This window comes from Benincasa hispida, chromosome 7 (assembly GCF_027475165.1).
Source record: "Benincasa hispida cultivar pf3 chromosome 7, pf3_genome.v1.1, whole genome shotgun sequence".
NCBI classification, from domain to species: domain Eukaryota; kingdom Viridiplantae; phylum Streptophyta; class Magnoliopsida; order Cucurbitales; family Cucurbitaceae; genus Benincasa; species Benincasa hispida.
Window position 1 is genome coordinate 34,754,818 of NC_143484.1, and position 25,402 is coordinate 34,780,219.

The 25,402-nt window shown below is 30.1% G+C and overlaps 1 protein-coding gene across 1 annotated transcript; it reads left to right on the forward strand.

The window, feature by feature from the left end:
• The first annotated feature begins 4,042 nt into the window (after positions 1-4,042).
• Positions 4,043-11,353, forward strand: LOC120080871 (putative pectinesterase/pectinesterase inhibitor 25). Its single transcript, XM_039035533.2, has 3 exons — positions 4,043-4,775; positions 9,512-9,869; positions 10,467-11,353. The coding sequence occupies exons 1-3, from the start codon at positions 4,134-4,136 to the stop codon at positions 11,162-11,164; spliced, it is 1,698 nt and encodes a 565-aa protein (XP_038891461.1). The 5' UTR covers positions 4,043-4,133; the 3' UTR covers positions 11,165-11,353.
• The last annotated feature ends 14,049 nt before the right edge of the window (positions 11,354-25,402 follow it).

The following is a 25,402-nucleotide window of genomic DNA, read 5'->3' on the forward strand; positions in this document are numbered from 1 at the left end:
TATGCATTTGAAAATTTTTAACAACATTAAGACTTTTTTTTCTTTCAAGAATTGCCTCCACCTAACTTGTTAGGAATTTGTCTCTACCACTCAGAATTAATCATACACCAACATTCATAGAATTAAGAAATAGTTCTCAACATGTCTAAAGCTTTTACTACGTTTGGATAGTTTTTTTTTCCCTTCCTTTGAGTCCATTTAAATTGTAGGCTCCATTCTTGGTCGTATCATTTTCTAGTACAACAAAGATAGGAGATTCTGACCACAAAATTCTAAGTCACTAAAAAATTCGTAATAATAATCGTATATATGGAGCGAGAGAGAAACCTAGGGAGGTCCATGAATGATGAGCCTATAATTCAACCCATTTTGTCTAATCAATTATTTAGTTTCACATTATTGTCTCTATAATTTGAGCCAAAAGTACTAAATAATGAAAGATCTTTTAGGCCATCAATTTAATGTAAGAAATTATTTCTTCTCTTGGTTGAACTACACATATTTATTATTCCAATGAAACTAGGTTACCTTAAAAACATATATCAAAGTCAAGCCACTCTGGCAAATTTATTTACTCTAAAACAAAAACTATACATATTGTATTGTATTCTCAGCAAATTGTTAATACTAAATTGTCAAAGCAAGTATAAATAATAGCACATATTAATACTAAATTGTCAAAGCCGAATATACGTAATATGTGCTAGTGATAACAATCTATAGTTTAAATCTCTACTCTTATTGTATTTGAAAGTTAAATTTTTTCTTTTATTTATTTTGAAGCAAAAAAAACTATTTTTTTTATTTGATAAATATATCTTTTTAAGAAACATGTGGGATAGAAGATCTAACCTTTGATCTCGAAGTTGATAAAACAAATTTATTGTTCGAAATGATTTTGGGACAAGACTCATAAAAAAGCAAAAAGTAGCTTTCAAATTATGGTTGTAGTCGAAGTAGGAACTTTTCTCACAAGTGTGCACCATCATCGTCTGATTGGACAGGCGCGTTTAGGTTCGGATAACCGTGCTCATAGGAAAAAAATAGCTAATTTTTTACTACCTTTCTAGTTTACCGTTTTATTAAAACGTTTTTATTAAATTCAGATCCATAATTTTTTTTTATCTCATTTAATTTTACCTAGTCATTTTTCATCTATTAATCTTACCGTTTTCTTCTACTTCATCTTTATATACAAAGAGTTTTTCCAAATCTAATAGTGGTTTTCTTTTATCAAGCTTTTCTTCTTCACTATTATGAGCAAACCTTTCATTCGATTTCATACCTTTCTCAGACGAGTACATGCATAAGTTTGGAGATTGTGCAAACCTTGGAAAGCAACCAACAATTGCGATTTAGCATAATGTCGTGCTGAATTTTATTTTTAAGACAGTGAATATTCTACAATATAACAGCGATCTTCATTTGAAATTACGTATACGTCAGTTGAAATATGTTTATGTTGGCAAAATATAAAGATTATAAAAATCAACATTTTTTAGGCCAAATTATACATATGTTTCTTAAAGAATGAAGGCATATTTTAAACAAGTAATAAAGTAGAAAGATATTTGTGTAATTAATTATCAAATTGGGCGTTAAAAAGTTATTGCCTTAAAAATGTGTCATGTCAACGTTACCAATAAAGTTTGTTATAAATGTCGGGGCCTGCAAATATTTATTATTAAGTATAATTATAAAAATAAATAGTTAAGATAATATAAAGTTCTTCCAAAACCATGAAACAATTTGTTCATAAGTTGATGAAAACTATCCTAAGGAAAATATGAGTAGACATATATATATATATAAAGAGAAAAAAGAAAAAATAAGTGTGTAATTCATCCAATTAAAATTAAAAACTACATAATAGGTAGATTGAAGGGTAGCGTCGGTGGATAATTGTGGTAAGTTTTGTTCTTTACTTGACCCATTAACACAACTTTTAAATACTTTGGAATATATATAATATATAATTAAAATAATTTAATTCCCATTCCCTTCTTTTTCTTACCACAATTTTAATGTATTTCGAAATTTCTCGATTTCTATGGATTTAACATCGAAAAATTCAGAAAAGTTATTTAAAATATTTTTAAATATAATATTGATAGACATTAATGATAAATGATAGTAGTCTATGAAGCACATATGTTTCATATGAGGCAAAGAGTCCGTATCAGATACCGATACTTTCCATATACGTATTTGATTTGACCTGTCTATTTCTACGCGTACCTTAAAGAAAAAAGACAAGCAACTCATAATCTTTCCCAATCTAAAACTAGACAACCTATTTAAAAAGCCCACTACTCGAGTCCAAAACTAAAAGGAAAAAAATAAATAAAAGACCAAACCCTAGAATCATCTAATTTTCATCTTTACATTTGAGTCCATCAAAATATAAACCACTTGGATATCTTCAACAATTCAATGAAGAAATTTTTTTGTTTATCTTCATACTTTTCCCTCTAATCTTCTTATTCTTTGTAATATGAGCCACTTTTCTATTGCATTTTATTAACTATTGTACTTCAACATCTTAGATGTTGTTGTTGTTGTTTTTTTTTTTTTTTTTTTTTTTTATATATTATATTTCTGTGTTTGTATTTTATTTTGTGCTATTGTTATTAACTTATATGCTAAATTTATCTATATCCTAAATTTTTTTAAGAAAAAAGAAAATGTAGTTTCAATATATCAGTATTCTTGTTTTTTAGAAATATATATACTCAAAATATGTATAAAAAAATGATGTATCCTTAGACGTATCCGTATCTTAGTTTTTTAGAAATTGACGAATCGCCATATCCAATCGTATCCGTATCGTGTATACTGATAGACAGTGATATTTTGTTATATTTATAAATATTTTGATTCATTTTATTATATTTGAAAACAATCATTTAAGATAAATCAATATTTTTATTTTATCTTTAAAAAATTTATAAAATATAAACAACAAACCACCAAAGCCACCGATATAAATAATAAGTCATCTAGTTATTTAAAAAAGTATAGAATGTTTATTTATCAGTATAAATATTCTTTTAAATTTAATTTTTCTTAATTTTTTGGACACTGATTAAATGTAATGCAACCTATATATCACGGTCATTATTTTTTGTAAGATAGTTTAAAATAATATTAATTTAATGTAAAAAAAAATATTACCACATGGCAATTTCTTGAGTAACTGGCACTATACAAAAATAGTTATAACCCAACAAATAGGAGCCAAAAAATAAAAAGACCAAATCAAACCAAACTGATCCAATGGTTTGATTTGGTTTTTAGTATAAAATTGGACATATTAGTTTGTATTTGAAAAAAACAAAAAAATATTGGTTGAATCGATTTTTTATTTGAAAAACCAATCAAAACCGAACCGAATCGAACCTAGGGTATAATACCCTTAAAATAATTCTAACATTAGGTTTATTTTATTATTTTAATTATTATGGTGCATATATATTTATTTAGAAAAAACCGGTTATCATGGCATTTGTATTTTTTTTATTTAAAAAAAGTGAAAAAAAAATCAAATTTTGGTCTAAAAAATAAATAAAGCCAATTTTAATATGAAATTAAAAAAAAAATCAAAATAAAAGAAGAAGTAAAAATAAAAATTTGGAAGAAAAAAAAAGAAAATACAAAAAAAAACAAAAAATCAAACCGATAATAAACCGAACAAAATAAAACTCAATCGAATTATCACTTCTACCAACCAAATACTAATGTCTAATTGGGTAATCATTTGAATTTTTTGTCTTTATTTTTGAAAATTAAGCCTATATCATTCACATAATTATCTTTATTAAGTACAATGATTGAATTATTAGTCAAATTTCAAAAACAAAACAAATTTTTGAAAAGCTAAGAAATTGGGAGATGAAAATAGTGTTCATAAACTTCATTTTCAAAATTAAAAAATAAAAAAAATATTATCAAACGGCCTTAGCTTATTTTCTATTTTTTAAAAATCGACATAGACATTTTATTAAAATTTCGTTAAATTAGTCCTCAACGTTTAATTTGGACTAATTTTTGATTATCCACACTTCTTCTCCCGCCCTCTATATAAACCCTCTCTCCTTCTTCACTCGCCGAGTCACTTCCGAGTTTACAAAATTATGAACTCAGTTCCGTTCATTTTCCTTTTCCTTCTCTTTCTCGGCTTCGCCGGAGCATACGATTCTCCTCCGCCGTCTACTGCCCTCTGCAAATCCACTCTCTACCCTAAGCTCTGCCGCTCCATTCTCTCCACCATCCGATTCTCCCCCTCCGATCCATACGGCTACGGAAAATTCTCCGTCAAGCAATGTCTCAAACAAGCGATCAAAATGTCGAGCGTAATCGGCCACTATCTCGACCGCGGGCGCGATTCGAGGTTGAATCGGCGAGAGGCCGGCGCTCTGAGCGACTGCAAAGAGCTTTCCGATTCGAATGTGGAGTTTCTTCGGTCGATCGAAGGCGTATTGGATGCGGCGGAGGGCGTCGATGAGGAACGGGTGGAGCGAGTTGAGAGTATTTTGAGCGCGATCGTGACGAACGGCCAGACTTGTATCGACGGATTGGTGGAATCGGGGAGTAGTTTCGGGAATGTGCTATCGGCGCCGCTGTCGATAGCCGGAGAGCTGTATAGTGTGTCTTTGGGATTGGTTTCGAACTCGCTGTCGCGGCGGTGGAAGAAGCGGCGGCAGAAGGGAAATGGCGACGGAGGGAATTTTCCGGCGGGTCCGCGGAACAGAGAGCCATTGAACACGCTGATCAAGGTACGATTGATTGAATATGGGGTGCCGTTGCTGTTTGGTTTCTGTTTGTCTGTTCGTTCGGTTACACGAACCATTGCATTTGCTTTATTCAATGCATAAAATAATTGGGGAAAAGAAAGTTTTTGTTTGGTTGCAGCCATTAATTTAGATTTTTTTTTTAAAATTACATGTTTAATCCTTTGATTTTAAAATTTGGGAAATAATATATATATATATATATATATATATATTTTGACCTTTAATTAATTTCTATTTGGTTTATAAATTTTAATATATTACACATTTAATTCTTAAATTCTATGTTTTGTTTCAATTTAGTTCTCAGTTTACTGTTGAGATTTAAGTTTTATTTCAATTTGGTCTTTAGATTTTAAGATTTTATATTTTTAATATCAATTTTTCATTATATACTCACTTCTAATATTCTCACCAATTTCTATTAATTAATTAAATTAAATTTAAATAGTGAAACTTAATTAATTATATTTTTTTAAACGATTTTTAATTTATGTTTAATTTATTAATATAAATTAACTCTAAAATGAAAAGTGAGTATTTAGTGAAAAATTGATGTTAAAAGTGTAAATCTTGAAACATAAGAACCAAATTGAAACAAAACTCAAATGTCAAAGCAAAAAGTAGTATTTTGAAACTTAAGGATTAAATTGAAACCAAACTCAAAAGTAAAACTTAAGGATTAGATGCATAATATTTTAAAATAGTAAATAGAAACTAGACACAAAACCTAGAGATAAAAAATGTATTCCCCTAAATTTATGTCTATTTGGTCATTTTTTAATATTACAAATTTAGTTTATATATTTATATAGTGTTTAAGGAGCAACTATTTTAACTCCAAACATGAAGTGGGCCATAATAATTAATCACTCCACTCACTTGAAATTGGGTACAAAACAACCTATAAAATTTCATTTAGACATAAAATTTTAAACTAAATTTAAAATTTTCAAATTTGTTAAATACTTCAAGAAACTTAGTTATATATTTTGAAAACCTATGACCAGATAGACACAAATTTAAATTTATATGGACTAAATTGTAATTTATTATTATTATTTTTTTAAAAAATAACAAAGCATAATATTTAATTGTAAGTGGTTTAAACATTACATTTAAAAATGTTGGCCATTTGACCTTACCCTTCTGTAATTGCTGAATTAGAAAAAAAATTATTATCTTAAAGTTAAAATTTGGTCAATAATTTTTTTTTTCTAATAGATGATTTAATTTAAAAAGTATTTAATAAAATTTTAAAACCTTCAATATTGCATTTAATATGAAGTTCTTAAATTTTCAATATACATTTAATAGAGCTTTAATCATTAAAAAAAAAATATAATAGGAATTAAATTTTTAATTTTGTATCTAATATTATTTGATTTGTGAAATATTTTTTGAAATTTAAAGACTTATTAGATACAAAATCACAAATTTAGAAATTTATTAAACATTTTAAAAGTTAGTGCGTTTATTAAATACAATAATAAAAGTTCATGGATCCATTAAATAAATTTTTTATATATAAAAAAGATAATTTGTTAGATATCAAATAACTTATAAAGTTTATAGACTCAACTTTTTCATTTGACATAATTATTAATGTTACAAAATAAAAGTTAGATACTTTCCTTGTGAAGCTCAACCAAATTCTATTTTACAGCCTTACAAGTTTTTTTTTTTCTTTCAACTGTTAATTTTTTAGCAAGTAATTAGTGACTCATTGAAAGTGGGTTGCATCAAAAACATTATTTCTTTAATACAAAGTACATTTTCATTGAAACGATTTTATTTTATCCATTTCTAAAATAAATTATTGCATTTAATGCCAAAATGTCAGACCAGACCTCAGGATAAAAGAAATTCTGAAACAAATTATTGAAAGAAAATAGAAATAATAGTTGTTTGTAAATCTAATTTTTAAAGTATTTTAATATTTGAATTCTTTTTTTAAGCAAAATTTAGTATTTGAATTCTTGCCAATATTCTAAATAATTTTAAATAAATACAGGCTATATTTAATGTTAAAATGACAAATTAGACCTCGGGCTCATAATAAATGAAATCCTCAAATAACAAAAGGACATGAGGGGTCAAAGAAAGTATATGATCAAAGTTGAACACGAAATTAAAATAAATCACAAAAATGTTTTTTTTTTAAAACTGAAACATAAATTCTTTTATTATAATGCATTCTTTAATATTTATATATTTAGACTAATTTCTACTTTGTTGGTATACAAATTTCTATAACCAAGAATCAACGCGATAACTATTATTTTTTTATTTTTTATTTTGTCTTTTAAGGAGAAAGACAAGCTTGTTTATCAATTCTTGTGATCACCTTACAAAATACTTTTAAATTATTTTCAAAATTTAAACAATAAATACAATTATTGTAAAAGATCTTTAAAATATACCAAAAAAGAATATAATAATATTTTTGATCTCCCAACTTTCCTCGAACAAATAATTCAGTTCTTTTAATTTATAACAATTTAATCTTTATAGTTTTAAATTTAAAACAATTTAATCTATAAACTTTTAGTAAATAGTTTATAATTTCTAACGATTAAGTTTTTGTCTCGAAAACTATTACTAAGATTTAATAAAAATTTCTTAAAGTGTAACCTCCTGAAATTTTCAGGTATTTTTATTAAAGTATCTCGAAATATTTGGACGTTATTTTGATAAACGGGGACTAGTCATATGCTTCCGCTCATGTTTTCAGGATTTATGTTTTAAAATTTTTAGTCTTGATGTTTGAATTCAAAGTTTTGGTATTTGTGCTTTATTTTTTTTAAAAAAGAATTTTCTAATTTTATTTTATGGTTTAAGAGGACCCTCCTACTTGAATTTTAGTTATTTAGTTTTAATGAAATTAATTATTTTACATTATTTATTTGGTTTTACTAAGTTATGAAAAATTGTTAATTTGAATTGTATGTATGCATGTCTATAGTAACGGTTTGATTTAAGTTCTAGGAAATCGGATCGTTATATAAACATATAGATATAAATTGAATAAGGATCAAATTTATTTATAAATTATAAAAACCAAATCGCCATAAATCAAAGTTTAAAGACCAAATTATTACTCTATAAAGTTTTAAGGAACAAAAGTATTTTAAAAATACTCTGTGAAACTAAAATTCAAATGGTTTCTAAATGATTTTTTTTTTTAATACTTTTAATTATATTGTGAAATTAGGGGAAAACAGTTAGACAATTGCAAATATTAGTGGAATGAAATATCCTCCAACCAAAATAATTTACACGTGGAGGAATTTTATTTTCTTTTTTCTTTTTTAGATGTGGAGGAAAATTATCACAAGTGGTGTGGAGTATAATATAAAAATTATGAACAATTTCAAGTTAATCAGCACTTAATTAATTGATGATCTCTGTTAATTGGAATATTAGGATAAATAAGCATGGGAAAGTTCCTGTGGACTGCAGAGGGCATCTGCAACCCTATCCTTAATACTACAAAATTCCAATTTAAAAAGATAATACTTATTTTATTAACATAATAATAATTGTTTTGTTTTGTTTTGTTTTTTTTTGTTTATTAAATTATGTTAAATATGTCAATAAGATTCTTGGCATCACGAGAGAGATTTTAGTGGGGACGGTAGAGTAGGATTCCCATAGAGAGAATTCATTAAATGCATGTTACAAATTGAGATGTGGATTCTCTTCACAATTTTAAATTACCTCATTCTAATTACTTTATTCCTATATCATTTGCCTTTTAATATGTTTAAATATATTTATATCCTTTGATTTCAACCATGCTGATAAAAGCCTATCAATATCTCTTAGTGGTAGATACTGATAGAAATCTATAATCGATATTATCAATGATAAACATGGATAGAAGTGTCTATCAATATTTTTTTTACTATTTCTATAAATAGTTTGACTTTTTTCTATTTGTGAGAATTTATCAGTTTGATCAAATATTATTCTTTGACAAACTAAGTTAGTCAGCAATAAGTTTTATTCTATTAGATATAAATTAGAGAGACACATTAAGCCTATTTGATAACAATTTGTGGCTCCTTTGATAAGTATTTGATGTTTAGGTTTTGTTTTGTTTTTTTAATTTTTAAAATTTATAAGTACCACTTTCACATATTAATTTCTTTACTTTGTTACTTATTTTTGTGGTAGGTTTTGAGTGAAAAAGAACTTCTGTCTTCGGAATTTAAGTGTTTCTTTAAAAAATGTAAAAACGGTAGTACGAAAATAGACAGAAAAGTAATATAAATTTCAACAACATAAAACTAAAAGCAAAATCGTTATCCAATCTTGTGCTAGCTTATGATTTTTAAAAATTAAACTTAAAAAACATCGTTTACATCTATATGTCTATTTGTTTAGTTATCTACATTGCTAAGAATTCAAAGCCTTTTTAAAAAAGATTAAAACTATGGTAAAAAATCGTCAAGATGCAACTAAAGTTTTCGAGAACTAAAAACGAATGGTTATCAAACTAAATACACTTAAAATCTCGATTCTTTTATATATAATTTTTTAATTGAAAAATTACCGGGGGTGGGGGGTGGGGGGTGGGGAATGTTCTTAATTTCTTCATTAATGACCGTGACCCAGTTCTTTTGAGAATAAATTAGTTGCTGAATGAGTTAATTTCGTTTTTTTTCCTATGAACTTCTTTGAAGAAACAATTATCTTAAAAGTTTAAGTTGAATCAGGGACTACATAAAATGGGATCGTGCAACAACCAATCCAGAAAGTGCTCAGGAAGGAAGCGTTTGTTAACTAATTTAGGCAGCACAGGAATTTTAATCAACAACACTGTGGTTGTTAGCTCAACTGGTGGTGACAACTTCACATCAATTGGAGATGCAATTGCATTTGCTCCCAACAATTCAATGCCTCAAGATGGCTACTTCGTTATCTATGTTAGGGAAGGATACTATGAAGAATATGTTGTCATCCCCAAATTCAAAACCAATGTAATGCTCATCGGAGACGGCATTAACCGAACCGTCATCACTGGGAACCGTAACGTCATCGATGGTTGGACGACTTATAATTCTTCTACCTTCAGTAAGTAGTTCACAAATTTACTACTCGTCTAATCTTAACTTCACTCCCTCCCTCTCCTCCTAAAGACATACAAATCATGTGATCATAACTATTAAAAAGTACCCATGAACTTTGTTCTTTATTCTCTCAAAAGTTCACTCTTGAAATGATGTGCAGATGACCTGAAACGATATGACGTGCCAATTTTCGCTTCAGTTGCTCACTGCCACACCATTTTCAAGTCGTAGTTTCTGTCCAACATTCTAACGAATTTCAACTTTGATGATAGTTCTGAAACGTTTATGAAATGTCAAGAGATAATAAAATATTGTAACTTTTGAACAAATATGAATATTTTTGAAACAAACTAGAAGAGTACGAATTGGTAGTTTGAATGTTTTGGACATATTTTGTCAGATCATTTTATCACAATTCTTCAAAAGTTAAATACAAAAAGTACCTTCCATTAACTTGTTCTTTGTTCTTTCAAAAATTACGATATTGTCTTTGGAGTAAAAATCCGTTAGAATGCCATCTGACATAGAATCACATACTCAATTTCTATTCCAAGTCACTGCCACATTCTTCCGATGAATGTTTTTGATATACATTTTGCAGCTGTTTGTGGAGATGGATTTGTTGCAATAGATATGACATTTAGGAACACAGCAGGGCCAGAAAAGCACCAAGCAGTAGCAGTAAGAAACAGCGCAGATCTGTCAACATTTTACCGCTGTAGTTTTGAGGGATATCAAGACACTCTTTATGTACATTCCCTAAGGCAATTCTATAGAGAATGTGACATTTATGGCACTGTAGATTTCATTTTTGGCAATGCAGCTGCTGTTTTCCAGCAATGCAATCTCTATGCAAGAAAGCCACTCCCCAACCAGAAAAACGCTTTCACTGCACAGGGCCGAACCGATCCGAACCAAAACACAGGCATCTCGATCCACAACTGCACCATCATGGCTGCGCCCGACTGGGTGATGGATTCAAATACGACGACGAACTATCTCGGACGGCCGTGGAAACAGTACTCAAGGACAGTGTATATGCAGTCTTATATTGGGGATTTGATAAGCCCAGTGGGGTGGTTGGAGTGGAATGGAACAGTAGGATTGGAGACATTGTATTATGGGGAGTTTGAGAATTATGGACCAGGAGCTAACACAAGTTTGAGGGTGAATTGGCCTGGATATAGCTTGATGAATCTTACACAAGCTATGAATTTTACTGTCTATAATTTCACTATGGGAGATACTTGGCTGCCTTATACTGATATCCCTTTCTCTGGAGGTTTGTTAATTAAGTGAAATTCTCTCTTCAATTTATCTTTCTGTTTCAAGCTTTTGATCATTTATTCAGAGAGAGATAGAGAGATTATATATATATTTTTGCTTCAGTGTATTATTCATCAGTTGAGTTGCTATGGATATACTGTGTAGAAATGATCTGTGTTTGGAAACTTTTAGAAACTGAAAATTAAACTTATTTTCTCTTCATTTCTTATTATGATTTGCATCTTTCTTAGATATCATAGTGGAATTCTTAGTTAAATTCCTAAAATAAATTTTTTAAAAACTGCTTTTTTAGGTCCCGCTTGGTAAACATTTGATTTTTTATTTTGGTCTTTAAAAATTAAACTTATTTCATCCACATTTGTTACAATAATTTGCATCTTTCTTAGGTGCAATAGTTGAATTCTTAGGCAAATTCAAAAAACAAAAATAACTTTTTGAAAGCTACTTTTTTAGTTCTCAAAATTTGGTTTTATTTTTTACATAATTGGTGAAAAGTAGATAACAAATGAATGTGGTGTACATAGACTTAATTTTCAAAAACAAAAAATAAAATGGTACTAAATGAAGCCTTAGTTTTCAAAATTTGACTTGATTTTTTAAAATATTAGTAAAAAATAAATAACAAATAGATAATAAGTTTTTGAAAACTACTTTTTTTAGGTCCCATTTGGTAACTATTCCACTTTTTGTTTTTGTTTTTGTTTGAAAATTGAGCGAATTTCCTCCCTATTTCTTAAATGATTTGATTTTTTAACTACAATGGTTGAATTCTTAGTTAAATTCTAGAAACAAAACAAATTATTACAAGCTTCTTTTTTTAGTTTGCAAATTTTAGCTTGATTTTTTAAACCATTAGTAAAAGTTGATAACAAAGAAAGAAATTTGAAGGTGAAAGTAATGTTTATAAGCTTAATTTAAAAAAATAAAAACAAAAAACCAAATGGTTACCAAATGGGATTTGAGTTTTCAAAATTTGATTTGATTTTTTAAAACATTAATAAAAAAAAATAGATAACAAATTTAAAAATTTAGATGTGGAAGGAGTGTTTTTAAGCTTAATTTTAAAAAACAAAAAAAGAAAAACTAAATGGATATCAAACATGTCTAAATATTTAGTTTTTAAAAACTAAGCATATAATTATTATGATGTAGCCTAAGAATGACTAGGGAGAGAGATCCAATGATTAAACACTAGAATCAATATTAGAATAAGGGGCAATTGCAACTTTAATAAAAAATAAATTGAAAATTGGGCACGTGAAAACATTACAAAAACCTTCCGCCTGAAAATTTGATTGCTATCTGATTTCTATGTGATTGTTATGTGATTGCTATTTGATTTGTATGTGATTGCTATGTGATTGTCACACCTGCAACTATAAAAAGGTTAAAGTCATGACTTTAGTTTCTTAAAATGTATTTGCCATACAATGTAATTTTTCTTAGAATAATAATGTTAAAAAACTACATAAATCTCCGTATTCATAATGGATTAATACAGATTAATACAAATGAGGATAAAAGTTATTAATCTACAAATTTTCCCAAATTACCCTAATATATTATATTATTAACGATATTGTAAATAAGATCAACATGAGCATGATTCAATAGGTATAAGATATTTTTTTTTCACGATATATAAGGTGTGAGAATCGATTCTCGGACTTCAAAATTGATAGATGAAAAAGAAGTAGATACCCATACATTTCTCTTCACTCTTACCGTTACTCCTTTCCTTCTCTATTCATTATGAAATAGTTTTTGTTTTTTTGGAAGAAGAATATGAGATAGTTAAGGCTTTTCTTCTTCTTCTTCTTCTTCTTCCTTCTCCTCCTCCTCCTAACTGTTATGGTTTTGGTGGTTATTCCTTATCTTTTGTGGATTGTATTTAGAGGTGTTCGTCTCTGGGGTTTAAGGCTGATAGATAAAACTAACATGCAATGGAAGAAATCAGAATCAATAAACACTCTGATTACATTAATTTGAGTTTAAATCATGCATTGAAACAAAATTTCAGAGAAAGAGTTTCAAGAACTACAACCCACGAAACACTTAACAGTTAAACGCATTGCAGAAAGTTAAAACCCACTAAAACTGTAAACGGCATTCAATACAATAATGGAATTTGGAAATCAAAACACAACCTGACTCTGATATCAATTGAAGGAACTCTTATTACAGAGGACCTTTGAGTAGAAGCGAATCGTCCAAATCCCATTGTGAATGATCTCATACATTTATAGTCACACAAAACAGATTATTCACAAAATTTAAATTACAACATGCTTCTGAAATAAAAACAGAGGATAAGAGATTATACTTTTGAAGAACTTTTCTTCAAGTAAATCCCTCGATCGTTCATGAACGCGTGGAACAATACGATCTACCTCGAACAGCAATAAGCAGCAACTCGATCCTCGAACTAACTAGACACAACCACTAGGTTACCTTGTATTCTCGGTGTGAGAATCTAGGAGTGGCGAGCTCTGGCTTATTTTGGTTTGATGGAAGATTTAGTGTGGAGGAGGAAAAGATCGAGTAAACAAACAGCACTACAGCACTATCGTGTAAATGAGAAAGTCTATCACATAGACAAGTTACTCGATCGTTTAGTATCTCAAGTGATCGTATAGTAAGAGTTTCTTACTCGATTACTTATCACGTCTGTCTCTCACTTGTCTCATGGAATAATAAAAACAATTTCATTTATCCCACTTTTTTCATAAAACTTAATAACTACCCACTAAGGGTGGTTATTGAGAAAAAATAATTTAATTATCAAATAATCAATAAATATTTAAGCATTCAATTTGGTTTAATTTTGGTGTGGTGGGTGTTTTTTCATGAGTTATATGAAAATGGTGCATTGATATGGTTTTCTGAGTTTTGGCATTTAATTTCTCTTTGATTCCTTGATTAAATTTGTAATTGGCTCTTGTTTAATGAGCTTGTATATGTGCTCAAGAGTTTGTAATTTATTTGGAGTCATTAGCATTGAAATTAAGTTATAATTGAAGAAAGAAGTGAAAAAGACCAAGCTGCAGTTTCCAGATCGTGAGCTTCTGCCTAGGCAGTAAGGCAGCGTTGCGACGCTGCTAAAAAAATCCAACGAGAGTGAGATTTTCATCCGAAGTTCAAGCTAGATTTTTTCAACTCCAGCGAGATTTGGTGTACGAGCAACGAGATTTCACCAAGTTTCAAGCGAGATTTCGTTTCGAGCGAGATTTCAAGTTCAAACGAGGTTTTGAATCGAGTTTGAGCGAGATTCTAATGGAATTTTGAGTGAGGATTCGAGTTCGAGCGTGATTTCGAATCAAGTTTGTGCGAGATTTCGAGCGAAGAGTGAGAGATCGTGTTTGAACGAGATTTTTGAATCGATATCAGCAAGAGATCTAGCTGGAGTGAGATTTCGATGGTTCAACGAGATTGAACCAACCGAACGAGCGAGAAGCATGCAACGAGCGGCCAACAACGAGATTGAACCGGTTCAACAAGCGAGATCCAGTGAGATTAGTCGGTTTGATCGTTTTTTCTTTAGTTTCTGTCCGGTTTAGCCTTGAATGGTTTTTGGCTGGTTTGGTTTAGGCAATTCTAGTCCGGTTCAAGTTGTTTGGGTTTGATTTGGAGCGGTTTGAGCGGTCCAGAAGTGGTTTGGAACTATTTCTTGCTGTTTTTTTTAATTCTTAGGCCTTTATTTGCTTGTTTATGCCAAAAATAAAACCATATCAGTATGTGTTTAATTATTTATGCATATGTGTATATTATAATTAAATAAATCTTGTATGTGCATACAATATGTCATATAAATTTAAAATCCCACCATAAGAAGCATGTTACATGTATTGAAAGTATATTATAAAATATTATAACATATAGTATGCATGTTTAGGGTTTCTATTATTTAATATAAATATTGTATTAAATATCGAATGCCTTTGATGTATGTTGTGGATGTTTAGCATGTCTAAAATTTTGTAAGCTATTATAAAATTGGGTTAGACATTTAAAATCCATAACAAAGAACAACTGCATGCTTACGTAGGTTAATCACTCGTTTTAATAGTTAAAATAGGTCATTAAAACTTATAAAATTCGGGTTACAAACTCAACCGATATATAATCCTGTCGAAGGCTGGAGGTATAAAAGTTGACGGTCACGTAACACCTCCTACCTAGGGATTATGGCCGAATTATTGAGCATTGTTAACCGGTTTTATGAGTAATACGTGAGCGATGTGAGGTTTTAAAACTAGTTTATCATCTATACATCGTAAGTTAAATCCAATTATAAACGTTATACTTGGATAAACACCTAGACTTAGGTTGTTTAATTAGCCTAAACAAACCTAAGAAACGAATACCCCGTTTAATTGTTAGAACACTTCAATGGAAGTTTAATAACATATATGATATGCTATTAGAAAACTTCAGTGAAAATAAAATAACGTATATGATATGTTAGTATGCTTTAATGGAAGATTAATAAACATATATGATATGATTATTTCTAGCTCTCATGTCCTTAAGAGCTCACGATCAAAATTCATGTGGCACTTCGTGTCACCTTGGAAGTGACCTCCATTCAGAAAGTGTTTACATGAATCGAGATTTTTGTGAATGGGGGAAGTTGTTCACTTTAAAATCAAATGTGATGTTTTGATTTTAAAATTTTCACGTTCTCAAGATGTTCACACCGAAAGGTTCATGCGGCACTTCGTGTCACCCTAGTGACCTCCATTTGGAAAGTATTTGCGTGAATTGATCATGGTGAATGAGGGGAAGTTGTCCACTGGAAAATCAAATATATGATATATTGATTTCAATTCTCACATCCCTATATAATTCCCATTATGAGATCCATGCAGCACTTTGTGTCACCCTGGAAGTGACTTCCATTCGGAAAGTGTTCGTCATAGATCAAGACCAAAGTGAATGGAGGAGGTAGTTCATAGTAAGTGGGTGAAGGATATGTATCAACATACCTTACGATCTCTTCTGTTGGTTTAAACTGTGAGATTCCTATGTTGCACCTGCTTGTCATCTTTAAGTCGGCCTCATTAGTCATTTAACGATGGCTATCCCCTCAGAGGGTTTTAACATAAGATTCTGAATAACTCAAACTCCAGAAATGGATAGGATTTATAAAGTCGGTTTCTACTTTGACTTTCCAACTTCGGGAGCATCGTTGGGATCAGACTTTTGAGGTCTGAAAATAGAGGGTTACACTTATAGGATTACTAAAGAGTTAGTAATTTTTGACAAAAAACGGTAACTAAATGACTATCAGAATATGAGTTTTTCCTGGAGATAGTATTTAGTCAAGAATGTCTTACTGTAGTATCGTTGCAAAAATAATCTTGGGTATATTATTACTTTGCTAAAACTTGATTGGGTTTAAAAGCAATTCACTTATAAAATTTGTTTATATTTTTCAAAATGACAAGTTCACTAGTACAATTTTCGACATCTGACAAACTGATTAGGGATAATTATGCAACTTGGAAATCAAATTTGAATACTATACTGGTGATAGACGATTTACGGTTTGTCTTAACAGATAATTGTCCTCCCATTCCAAGCTCTAATGCAAACCGAACTATTTGGGATGTGTACGATAAATGGATCAGGGCGAATGACAAAACCCGTGCCTATATCCTTGCCAACATATCTGATGTCTTGGCGATGAAACATGAGGATATAGGTACTACCAAAGAGATTATGAAATCTCTACGAGGGATGTTTGGACAACCGTCCTTCTTCCTAAGGCATGATGCTATTAACTACGTTTACAACTGCCGCATGAAAGAGGGGGCCTATGTTCGCGAACATGTCCAGAACATGATGGTCCACTTCAATGTGGCAGAAGTAAATAAAGCTGTCATTTACGAGGGAAGTTAAGTCAGTTTTATTTTAGAATCTCTTCCGAAGAGTTTTCTGCAGTTCTGCACGAACGCGCTTATGAATAAAATTGAATACAGTTTGACTACTTTTTTGAATGAGCTATAAGCTTACCAGACAATAGTGAGAGCTAAAGGTCTGGAATCGTAAGTACACGTTACTACCGCTGAGAAGAAAGAAACATCGTCTAAAAAGCCTGATGTTGCTTCTTCTTCACAGAGTAAGAGTATTCCTGCTAATAAGAACATGGGAAAAGAGAAGAAGAAAATCGCTGGTAGAAAAGGCAAGACTAATGCTGCATATGAAGGAAAGTGTTTCCACTACAATGAGGAAGGATACTAAAAGAGGAACTGCCTTCAATACCTTACTGAGAAGAGAGTAGAGAAAGTAAAACAGGCAAACTAGTTTCTGAATATTACTAGCTGTCCTCAGATTGACTAGTGGAGGATGTTGCTATTTGAAGATAATCTTATATGCTTTTGTTATCTTGTAAAGAACAAATTGTATATATTTTTGTTGTAAATGAAATGTTCATTTTCGAAAATTATGTTTGTTCTATTGTATAGCAACTTCTGTTAAAAACCAAACTAGTTAAAAGCCATTTGTAAATATTCAAATATTTAAAACGACTAGAAAATGATTAAGGCAAGTAGTTATTTAACCTAAATGATAATTTCGGAACACTTAAAACGTTCAGAGTATACAAAACTTGTTAGGTAAAATAAGATAGAAATACTTCGATTGGATCAAAATATAGAAAGTTTAAAATTTCTAGGTCTATTTGATAGAACATGAAATCCAATGACAAAGATTCTAATTGCCTTAAATTGGGTTCTCAACATCATTAGAATATTGTTCCAGATCACCTTGTATTATTTGTTTCCATAAAAGCTTGCATTGAATTAACACTGTTAACAATAGTTGTTTAGATAGGTCAGATACGTCTTACTCAAAGAGTTGAGAGTACCTTGAAGTAGTGGGAGGAATGTATAACTTCCGAGCCATTATTGAGAAACAAGTGTTGTGAGAATAAGATGCATTCCCCATATAGTTTTATAAGAAGTCTATTATACACTAACATGTTTACAAAGATTCTCTTGGCTAAAGTGTTTGAGAATCACCTAGTAAGACTATGAATACCAGATTAATAACCTAGGGCAAGTGGGAGAAAAAATGGGTATGGGATATCGTATCGTAAACCATAGGTATGTGGTGCCCTAGTTTATTGTATTTCTCTGTAAAACTCAAAAAATCAGTTTTATATATTTGAATATATAAGTTACTACTGGAGTTTTAGTCCAAGTGGGAGTTTGTTGGGTTTTATGTCCTAAAACTCGTAGTTTGTAAACAATAAAACTTATTATGAAAATTCGATAAGTTGTTATTGAATATATGTATTGCTTATTTTGTTTTAAAAAGAAATCCAATAAACTAAAAAGATCCATGACTATTACATGAGTACTTGAACTTTATGTGGAGACATAAAAGTGGATCAGGTTTAATTAAATAGTCAAAATGATTTATAGTATATGAATAAGGTTGAGTGCCTTATTCTGGTAACACTATCAGATGCAGCCCACTCTGTAGTTGTTACAAGGAGTTGTAAAGTGTTACAGACGATGTAATCCTAATTCGTACATGTTATGACATGATGAGTGGGGCGTCCTGTACAATGGGTTTGTAAAAGATCGGACCACGAAATCAGTCACTCTTACTTTATAACGCTGTTTACTGTTTAAGACTGACTATTTCAAAGTGATGACCTAGGTAACTTGACCTTAATCCCAAGCTAACTATGAACTTCTGTTTATTTGGGATTATCCTTAGATTTGCATAGGTGAGGGTTGGCTCAACAGCGCCGGCTCAATAAACCTCTATTTCAGGGGTAAGACCGGGTAGATAGCTGGGGACATAGGGTGCAAGATGGAATTCTCTCCTACCCACTTTCAGGGATAGTAGAGAGGTTGTTCCCTTAAGTGCTTACTTTGGGTCTTGAACAAGGGCCCCACCCTCTTATTGGCCTAAAAGGGACTCGGTTTGTTGATCGGATCACAAACCAATTGTTCATTAGAGGGTCAGTGAGACTTAAGAAACAAGAGATAATCTCAGGGGTAAAACAAACATTTAACCCAATCGTTATTACGAACAACCTGTGAAAGGTTAACTTACTAACCATGGTTATATCGAGTGAACATAATATATCTACAGTGAGGGGAGTGCAACTATGGGCTTCAGTGGAGTGACCCATTAGTTAACGAATGTGGGTTAATTCGTTGTAAAGAGTTTAGCCAATTAATCTCGAATTGTTGAAGCCCATGATCTGTAGGTCCGCAAGGTCCCATACTAGCTGGTAAATGGATTAGCTTTAGAGTAGCGTGATAAGTTAATTTAAAACGTTCAAATTAGAATTAAGGGAATTAGTAATTATATGAGATATAATTACGCGTTTAATGTTGGAATTAAACGGAATTAGAGAATTAATTAATATTTAAGTATGATTTAAATATTAAATTCATGAAGATGGAATTTGTGTAAAATTAATTTAATTTTGGTATTAAATTAATTAGAATTAATTAAATTGTTTGATTAATTATTTATTAATTTTATTTAGAAAATTAATTTTTGAAATTAATTTTTTTTATAATTTTAAATTCTGAAATCAAAATTGATTCTGGAAATCAATTTGTAAATTAGAAAATTGGAAAACACAAATTTGGAAATGGGATTTCTCCACTACATTTACCAAGTAGCTCACTCAAAGTCCACTTGATTTTGCTTCAATCTTCCAAGCATGAGTCGCATCTCATGTAGCCTTCTTCTATGCATGAATGTTCTGCAATAAATAGAGAAGATGAAAGTGGAAATCGAGCATGCAATAGCTGATGAACTTGCTGAAGTTTTGTTGAAAACTTGTAACTGTTCTTCAAGTTGCATCCGTGAGCTTCTTTTTCAAATTCCCTTCATTCAAGCTTATTTTGAGTCTCATAACTCAATCTAAAGCTCCAAGAGAATAGTAGGAAAGATCTTGAGGTAGTTCACAAGAAGATTTGGAGAAGATTTGCATCTGAATTTGAGTTTCAAGAAATTTTACAAAGGTATGACTTGAAACCCTCTTATTATTGTATGAGCATGCTTTATTTATAGCCAAAATTAATGAATTAGAATGCTTATTGATCCTTGTTTCTTCCATTGCATGTTGATATACTCCTTCACGTAAGAGCTAAGAACAACATATCGTATATGTTATTTATCTCTCACTGAAGTGTTCTAACAACATATCATATATGTTATTAATCTCCCACTGAAGTGTTCTACTTGTTTGAGTATACTTTTACTTAGGTTTATTCCGGCTAAACAAACAACCTAAGCCTAAGAGGTTTATCCAAGTATAACATTTATAATTAGATTTAACCTACGATGTCTAGGTGATAAACCAATTTTAACACCTCACACCGCTCACGTGTGCTCATAAAACTGGTTAACAATGCTCAATTATTCGGCCATAATCCCTAGGTAGGAGGTATTTCATAGATGATCAACTTAAGTACCCCCAGCCTTAGACAGGATTATATATCGGTTTAGTTTGTAACCCAGGTTTTATAAGATAACGACCTATTTTAACTATTAAAACAAGTGGTTAACCTACGTGAGCATGCAACTTATCTTTGTTATAGATTTTAAAGTCTCTCTTTTTATAACATTTATGAAAAGACAATAAACCTATAACAAACATCTAACATGCTTTATATAACAAATGTAAACATTCATTCCATGCATTAATATAACAACTTATATAAAAAACATAGAATCCTACACATGCATACTATACATTATAACACTTATAATATACTTGCAATGCATGCTACATGCTTATCCTATGGTGGGATTTTAAATCTACATGACATATAATATGCACACAATAGATAAATTATTTAATTCATACATTCACAATGCATAATTAATAAACACACTAAAATAGACCGGTTTTGGCATCTTAAGCTCGCTAATAGCTAAAATTATTACAATAATAAATAGAAAACAACCTCGAATCGCCTCTGAACATTTCAAACCAGCTTGAATCGCTTGAAAAACGCTCGAACCAACTTCAAAAAATAAAAAACCGACAAAAATCGGTCAAAACTGGTCAAACTAGTCGAACCAGACCGGTCCAGACCATCTGGACCGACTGAGTCACCAAACTGAGTCGGACAGAGCAAGCACGGGTTGTGCTTGGGTTGGCTGGAGCTCCAAACGGGGTGTGGGTCGTGCAAACTGGACTGGGCCGTCACGAGTTGGGCCTCAACATGGAGCGAACTTGGGCCGGGATCGTCGAAAGGGTCAGGTTTGGAGCGGCTTTCGAGTCTTAGACTAGGTCTGGGACAGCTATACGTGTCAGCCAGTCACATAATTAATATTTGAATCATATTACTATTTAATATTTAATTAATATTAAAATTTCATTAGAATCTAGTTCACATAATTAATATTTGAATTAATCATATTCAAGTGGAATTCTAAGGTGTTTAATTTGGAAAAACCCACTATGTATTTTTCATTCATCATCATTTTTTTTATTTAATTGATTTTACCAATTTTCAATTGGGAAATTATTTCAAATGGTAAAATTGTTGAAAATATCTACAAAATATAACAAAATTTTAGAACTATGAATGATAAACGTTGATAAATACTGATAGACTTCTATCAATGTCTAACAATGTCACTGATAGACACTGATAGACACTGATAGAAGTCTATCAGTATCTATGATTGATAGTTCTAAATTTTTGCTATGTTTTGTAAATATTTTGATTCATTTTTCTATATTTAAAAACAACCCTTTCCAATTTTTGAAATCTAATTTCAAGAAATTTAAAAATGAAAAACCAATTTTATAAAATATTAATTCTATTATTAATGTTAAATAAAATTAATTGAATAATTAATTCTAAATAAAATTAATCCTTTAATAATCAATTAAAGAATTTAATTAATTATATTAATTTAATATCAAATATTAAAATAATTTAAACACCAATTCCTAGCATGAATCCCTATTGATGTAATTACTATTTAAATCAAATTTAAATATTATCCAATTCTCCAATTACGTTTAATTATATCATATATAATTACTGATTCCCTTGATTCGAATTTGAGCGTTTCAAATTTATTCATCACGTTATTCTAAGGTTAATCCATCTATGAGCTAGTAAGGGGACCTAATGGACCTATATATCATGGGCTCCAACGATCTTAGATTAATTAGCTAAACTCTTTAAACCTAATTAACCAACATTCGTTAACTACCGGGTCACTACACTAAAGCCTAGTAGTTGCGCTCCCCTCACCATAGATATATTTTTGTCCACTCGATATAACCATAATTATAAGTCAGCCTATCATACGTTGTTCATAATAACGGTTGGGTTAAAAGTTATTTTACCCCCGAGATTACATCTTGTTCTTTAAGTCTTATAGATCCTCTAATGAAAAATTGGTTTGTGATCCAATCACCAAACAGAGTCCTTCTCGAGCCAATGAGAGGGTGGGACCCCTTGTTTAAGACCTAGAGTCAGCACTTAAGGGAACAATCTCTCTACTATCCCTAAAAGCAGGTAGGAATGAATTCCGTCTTGCACCCTATGTCTCTAGCTATCTATCCGGTCTTATCCCTGAAATGTGAGGCTTTTGAGCCAATCCTCACCTAAAAATCTAAGGATAATCCCGAATAAATATGAGTTCATATTTAGCTCATGATTAAGGTCAAGTTACCTAGGTAATCACTTTGAAATATCTAGTATTAAACAGTGAACAACGTTATAAAATAAGAGTGACTTATTTCTTTGTCTGGTCTTATACAATCTCTTTACATAGGATGCCTCCACTCGTATGTCTCCACATGAGCAAATCAGAATCACATCGTTTGTAGCACTTTATAACATCTACAAAGTGGGCCGCATCAAATAGTGTCCCCATAATAAAGTTCCCAGCTTTATCCGTATACTATAGACCATTTTGGCTATCTACTCGAACTTGATCTACTCTTATGTCTCCACATAAAGTTCAAGTAGTCATGTAATAGCCATGAATCTTAGTTTATATGATTTAGGTTCTTTCTAAAACGAAATGAGCAATTTATACATTCAATAACAACTTTATTGAATCATCTAAAAAAACATCTATATTAATTAACATAATAGGTTTATTGTTTACAAACTACAAGTTTTAGGACATAAGACCCAACAATCCCTTCATTAGCATCATACATATATGAGATTCTCTTATGTAGGTTAGCTCAGAAAGTGAGCCAGATCACGAGAATGAGCCAAAGGTCAAAGCCCACAAGAGGCCCATAACAACCATGAATGCAAACGAGATTTGAGCACTAACATATTTATTCTTCCATTAAGTAAGCTATTAAAATTATATAAAATTGTCTTTTAATATATATATAAAATTGTCATAATTAATATCATAAATCAAATACAAACATTACTTGTGTTTATAAAATTATGACAAGTCTTTATTCACACCAATGCATGGTAATCTTATGGATATTTTATTATCAGGCATTCTTAATTCTTGAATTTCTATAAAACAATAAACGGAATGCTTACATGGGGAGTTTCATAGAAAATATTTTAATTTAGACAACAACGTTCCAAATTTAGAGTAAAATTAAAATTCTTTAATGTCAAAAGCAGATTATTGGAATTTTAACTAATGAATTCAACTGCTTTTTTTTTTTTTTTTTTCTCTTCTCTTCAAGTAAAGTTAGACCAAATAGAGATTTTTAGAACAAAATGCATTTTTGGTTTCTAAAATATTAGATTGATATGTATTTAATCTCTGAGATTTGATAAATAATTTTAATGGTAGTTAATTTGGTCGATGGTTGACTAACAAAAAAAAATGATAGTCATTTTATGGTAAGATGTAGATAATGATTCCGATGTGGTAATGTACAAATAAGAAGAGGAAGAAGATAAGAGGAAAGAATGGAAGAGGGGTAAGAAAGTATGAGAGAAGATAGAGCATAGAGTAAAAACATCATCTAATCAAAACAAATATTATAAAGTTAGTGAAAACTATCCACCTTATTTAAAATTTGTTGCATCAACGTACCATATTATGCCACATTGTTTCTTCGTTAGTTAACTAATTGTCAAATTAACTCAATGACCATTTAGAATATCTTTCAACCTCATGTTCAAAATGTAACTTTTGAAACCCTATGAACTAAATAGTGCATATCCGACGAGATTCCAAATAAATTTAATTTGTTGAATGAACTTTTTATTAGAACTGATTTAAGTATTGTGAGTACAATTCCTAATACATAATCCTTTAATACTTTCTGTCGAATATTAAATGATATTTTTTTCTTCTTCCAATTCTTATTAAAATTTCAGCTTCCAAATCTTAAGAAATTCTTCAAGAACTTAGGAGAAGTTTGGTCTCCTAAGTTTTCGGTCTTCAAATATTCAAGAGAGTTACCTCAAAGCTTTTAATCTTTTGATCTTCAAAGCTTCGAAGAGTTATGTTCTTCATATATTCGGAGCTTGAAAACTTTTAAGCTTTGGTCTTTAGAGGTTTTAGACCTTTAGACCTTTAGAGCTTGAGAACTATAGAGCTTTAGTATTCAATTTTTCCTCTCTCCCCCAAAATGGTATGACATCTATTCATAGAGTTTTGATAGGTCTTAGATGGGCTTAGGCCTAACTGCTTTTAGACTCAAAAATTAGACTTAGGCTTGAGCTATTGGGTCCAATCTTTTCTTTAGCTCAAATTTCTACTATAGGTTTAAATTGGGTTTGAATTTTTAATCGAAAGACTTTAATTACTCGATTTGACCTAATTTATAATTTCAGGTCTAATTTCACATTTAGCCAAATTTATAAATTGTGATTTAGGCTTAATATCGTTGAATCAAATAAATCTATCGTTTTGATCGGATGACCAAAAAGAAGACACGTATCATTTTTATTTGTCATTTATTTGTCTCCAAAATTTTAATTTAAGACACAATTGACTCTAAATTTAACAAAATTGGTTGTGATGATTTAGCAAAATTGCCTTTTGTCCAATTTTTTATATTTTCTTGTATTTTTTTTTCTTGAATAGAGAAATTTATATTTCATTTTTCTAGTCTTTAGTTTTTTTTAATATATATTTAAAAATATATTTAAAGGAAATTTTTAATATACTTTTGTCTCCAAATTGTTTTGTTGTTTTGGAACTTTTTGTTATAAATGATAAATATTTTAAAATATTTTTTATATTTTAAAAGTCCCTATATTTAACCATATTATTAGCTATATTATAAATTAGAATAATGGCGCAACG

Bases quoted from the DNA above. Each gene is read 5' to 3' on its own strand.
- LOC120080871 (XM_039035533.2), top strand. From the start codon at position 4,134: ATGAACTCAGTTCCGTTCATTTTCCTTTTCCTTCTCTTTCTCGGCTTC. The intron at 4,776-9,511 runs GTACGATTGATT...AAGTTGAATCAG, and splicing joins CATTGAACACGCTGATCAAG to GGACTACATAAAATGGGATC. The intron at 9,870-10,466 runs GTAAGTAGTTCA...TACATTTTGCAG, and splicing joins TTATAATTCTTCTACCTTCA to CTGTTTGTGGAGATGGATTT.